Here is a 4,557-nt window from a genome sequence, read left to right on the forward strand (position 1 = left end):
AATTCAGGAACAAAATGAGTGGACAAACAGCACGATAAATGGAGTGAGGAGGAATGGCTAAAAACTTGGTTAAATAATATGCTTTTTAAGAAGGTTTTTGAAGTTAGTTTTAATTGTCAGTTTTGGTCCAAGCTGGTTGAAACTGGATTGTTGATGTTTGAAATATTCAACAAGCAATATGAATATCTCTCAGTGCCTACGCAGTAAATATTTCTTACTGCAGAGAACAATAAAAGGAAGATATGATAATTGAACAAAAACACTTACGAGAACCAATTAAAGCTCTTAATGTTTCCCCTTGGCTTTTATTAATTACAAGGCCCTCCAAGTGTACAAAGCAAAAGTAAAGAAAATTGGCACATATCCCGCTTTATACATTGCTCAAGAGTTCAAATTTCCAAGATAATGAACACTGAGAAAGATAATTATGAAGGTTGCATCACTGGCAGCATAACCGCATTAGATGCTGATTAAAATGTTAACTGCAATATCCACATCAATTATAAGAATCATGACAAAACGATCTTGGAAGACTTGAACCAAGCTCGACCCCCCAAAATGCAATACATATATTCCTTGTTGCATTATTGATTGACAGTATTTGTATGCATTCAGTCACCAATTTAGTTCATTGCAGATATTTTGCTTGAAAATACTGATCATGCCCTGAATATAGATACACTGGGCCAAGTGCAACCCCTTACCTGCATTTTTAGCTGTCTACTTGCCCGAAGGTTATCTTTGTCAGAGAATATATTTGAAAGCGCTTTGAATGTTGTCTTACTGCTCCTCGTCAAGAGAATGAGACAAATTACTCTTGACAGAATAGACTCAAGTTAACAAACAGCTGACATGGAATCTGACAAATAAGTAAGAAATAGAAACTGTGAAGGGCAGTGAAGCATTTTTGCAATAATTATAGTTATTTTAACCAAAATGTTCAGATATGTTTTGGCACATCTCTGGGGCAGGGAGAATTTGAACCCAGATTATTTAAAGCCCAGAGATGGGGACATTACCATTGTGCCACAAAAGCCCTTCATTGCAGTAGTTCTGGTAAATCTCATTGCAGCAAGAGAGATTTCACTTCCAAGCCGCCTAAAAAAAACCAAACACGATCAAATTGTCTGAGGCACAGGAATATAAACTACAAGTCCGCACTTCAAAGAGGTATAGAATGCTTTCTCGGAAGATTAGAATAATTGTGTTCTTTGTATTTTAGTATCCTTTACAAACCTCCGGCTTATATCACCCCGTCACAGCATATCCACAGGAAACTGTGTTACGTTACATCCAACAGTAGATCAGTTTTGGAACACAATAGTTAAATATTTTAAGTTGCCAAACAGTTTTCTTTTTCCACTCCAGAAAATTAAATCCTCACTCCTTCGTGAAAGAATGAAAGATTCTGCCAATAAGCCAAATGTTATGATTGCACCGTAGTGTCTCTGGTAATCCTGTCAACACATCTCGAATGTGAAGATCACTTGGGCAAGTAAACTTGGAGGTCAAGCCTACAATTTCCTACCACATGTTTATTAAAAAAAAATTATATGGCTCTTTCAGAAAAATGACTTACTTTGACATGGCTGCCCAAGTCTTCTGCAACTTGAATACACTTTTCGTTTGCAATGCAGCGATAATTGCACGCACTGAAGAGAAATTTTGCAAAATCCTACATTCCTGTTAGAAAATAAAACGTGAGTTCTGTGGAAAAAGCAGTGACTCCTCATTATCCAATATCTCAGACTTTTTAAAATGTTCCATCAGAAAAACGTCAGCTGTGAAAATAACAGCATTAACAAACAGACTTTGTGGGGGTAAGAATTCCACAATTCTTGGCAACTCAAAACTTGATATTCATTTTTTTTCCCTCTGAGACAACCTTTTCAGTTGTGCCAAACTATGATATGGTTATTGACACCAAAGGAAAGCTTAGAATGAGCAGGATTGAGACACGGACATCTGAGTGGTGGAAGTGGCGAAGGTGGGGAGGTGGAGACAGGGTAATCATCTGTGTTTTCTCCATTGCATTCAGCTGATAAGTGAATGATACATTGTAGTATCTGGCAGAATGGGAGGGCAGGGCCAGTAGCATGAGATAATCATTCAAGGAAAGCATACAAATCAGAAAATTGAGTCTATTTTTATGAATCACAAAGCTATTGATACTGAGTTAACTAACGTTAGCTAGGATAGCAGCTGAATTTCCTTCATCTGCTTGCCCCACGGAGGTAGGGAGAAAAATAGAACAAATCAAACCTCCCTTTCACAAAGCATAAATTTGTACTTTGCTGGGAGGGGGCGGGGGACGGAAGGGTAGGAATCCTGCGCGTGTATGCTATCAGGTCTCAAAACCACTTCTGCTTGGGGAGGAAGGCCAGGGAGGGGGAGGGTCATTAGACCATATAGGATTTATTTGGAGGTGCCTCAATTGGCATAATCAGATAGATGCTGATCTGATTAAGTCCAGCAGGTAGGTTCTCAAGCCCAGAGTCTTCTGGCTTGAGGGAAATAAGGCTGCTGCAGTAAAAGGTAAGTGACGGAGGGCACATCAACATGGAAGCCGCCCCTCGTCAACTATTGTAAAAACTCAAATGACAACTGGAAAAGTCAGCCAAGTGACCACTGTAAGGTGGCGACTCCTCTTCAGAATGGCCTTTGACAGTGCCAGTATCTAGGTCGGCAGGGATAACCTGTCAGGAGCTCTTTCATTCATGTCTACTACTGGCTGTCAGCCAACATTCAGTTGAACTGCTCCATATTGTGAAACTGGAGACAGACTTTCAAATCCCCATCAATGCCTTAAGATTCTTAATGAGTCCAAATTGATGCAGGCAGTGCTGCCAAGACCCAAACCAGACTTCTCTAAAATAGCTGGCAAAGGTATTATTGCGAATTTTCCTTCCCAACCTTACTAATGAATGAACATTTTATTGTCACGTGTATTTGGGAAAATACTTTGAAAATACAGTTTTGTTGCTACAATCCAGTGCCATTTTGGATTATAAAATGAATAAGAATAAATTACGTAATTTACTGAATTAGTTAATTACTAGGTTCCTGTCCTGATCCTTTCCAAATGTATTAGTGGGAATGCCACATATTGGTGGCAAGGACAAGCCTGGCATCAGATATGATAGCCCTTCCTCACCCTTTTCCCAATTGCTGATTAACATGCTAAGACAAATTCCTTTGGTAAACACATAAGAAACAGACAACTAGGCAAGTTACTGAAGGGCCATCATGTGGGCATACAGAATGCAGAAAATTGACAATAAAATTTACACTCTATCATAAAACTGATTACAGCTTAGGATGGGAGGCAAACAACACTATGTAATGCCCAATAAGTAACTTCATTTTTGAAGGGCCACTAAAAATCTGAAATCAGTTTGCTTTTTTTTCTCCGCATAAATATTTTTGATTATAAAAAAAAATTTCAATGCAAGTGTAAACTGAGGCATGAACTATTAGCAGCCAACACTATGGAAATTATGAATGCTAAGATTTGCCATGAAGCATTCAACTCTTCTTCAGAAAACAATTCTGCTCACGAATTTAAGAGGCTTTCAAACCCTGGACACATCAACACCTAGTATGAGCTGCTTGCTCTCTTCCGCCATGGTTGTTTCATGCACTGTGGACTTTAACCTGTCACAAAGGTTAAAAATCAATAAAGAATAGTGTACCTGGGCAACATTAATCCATTTCTCAATTATTTTAGTCCTCTGCCGTGGTTTCAGCTGTTGAGGCCTTAATGTGGTGCTGGTGACACATTTCGAAACATTATTGAACTGTGTAATGATGGCCCAGACGGTTGATGCCACATGCTGGTTTTCTTCCTTGTCTCGTTGACACCAGATGGACCCTAAACATTCGTTGGGCACAAGTTTCCGAAAAAGATCCTGATCAAAAATAACAAGGAAACAAAGATTAAAGATATTAGCAGTACCATGGTTTAAGCAATGATCTACAAACAAGATTTTTCCATTCATGGGTAAATTCGTCCTGCTAGTTTGCAATTATACATTCAAAACTGCACAAGCTATATTGTCAACGACTGAGTACATAAGACCAACATTGATGCACAAGGGGCATTTGGGCTGTTCAGACAGATCAACACCCTTGAGTTTTCAGTCATCTGCTTCCTATTTGCAGGTCAGATTCTCAATCACTGGTTATCTCCACCCAACTCCTACTGCTGGCTCCATGCACACTATCAATGCACGGCCTTGTTGGCAATAGTCACTCCTACTGATGCTCAGCCCTGATGGTCCATAAGCTAGACAGATTGGACATCAGTATAGCGGCCCTGCATCATGTCCACTTCTCACATCAAGGCAGGTTGACGGAACACAATGGCAGCCACACCCTCTGTTGGTTAAGCAGACCTCAACGTCAACACCTCCCCACTGTTGGTTTCATGCTGAAGATGAATATTGCCAAACATCCAAGCCTGTCAGTTGGTCATTCTGATTGCATTATGACCTTCTGCCTCCCTCTTCAAGGCTAACAACTGCCATCAACAATTATGCTCTGAAAGTTAACCCAACC

General features: G+C 39.7%; 1 protein-coding gene across 1 annotated transcript in view; it reads right to left on the reverse strand.

Moving 5' to 3' along the window:
• Positions 1–276: 276 nt before the first annotated feature.
• LOC125482272 (ral guanine nucleotide dissociation stimulator-like 1) overlaps positions 277–4,557 on the reverse strand; it is a gene marked incomplete at its 5' end in the record, with an annotated part of 4,592 nt that continues 311 nt past the window's right edge. The window contains 3 exons of the mRNA XM_048594315.1: positions 277–1,098; positions 1,580–1,683; positions 3,693–3,908. Coding sequence (XP_048450272.1) covers positions 990–1,098; positions 1,580–1,683; positions 3,693–3,908 — 429 coding nt within the window. The remainder of the gene's footprint in view (positions 1,099–1,579; positions 1,684–3,692; positions 3,909–4,557) is intronic.

The sequence above is a fragment of the Rhincodon typus genome, unplaced genomic scaffold, assembly GCF_021869965.1.
Source record: "Rhincodon typus isolate 14 unplaced genomic scaffold, sRhiTyp1.1 hic_rhity00008039, whole genome shotgun sequence".
Taxonomy (NCBI): Eukaryota; Metazoa; Chordata; class Chondrichthyes; order Orectolobiformes; family Rhincodontidae; genus Rhincodon; species Rhincodon typus.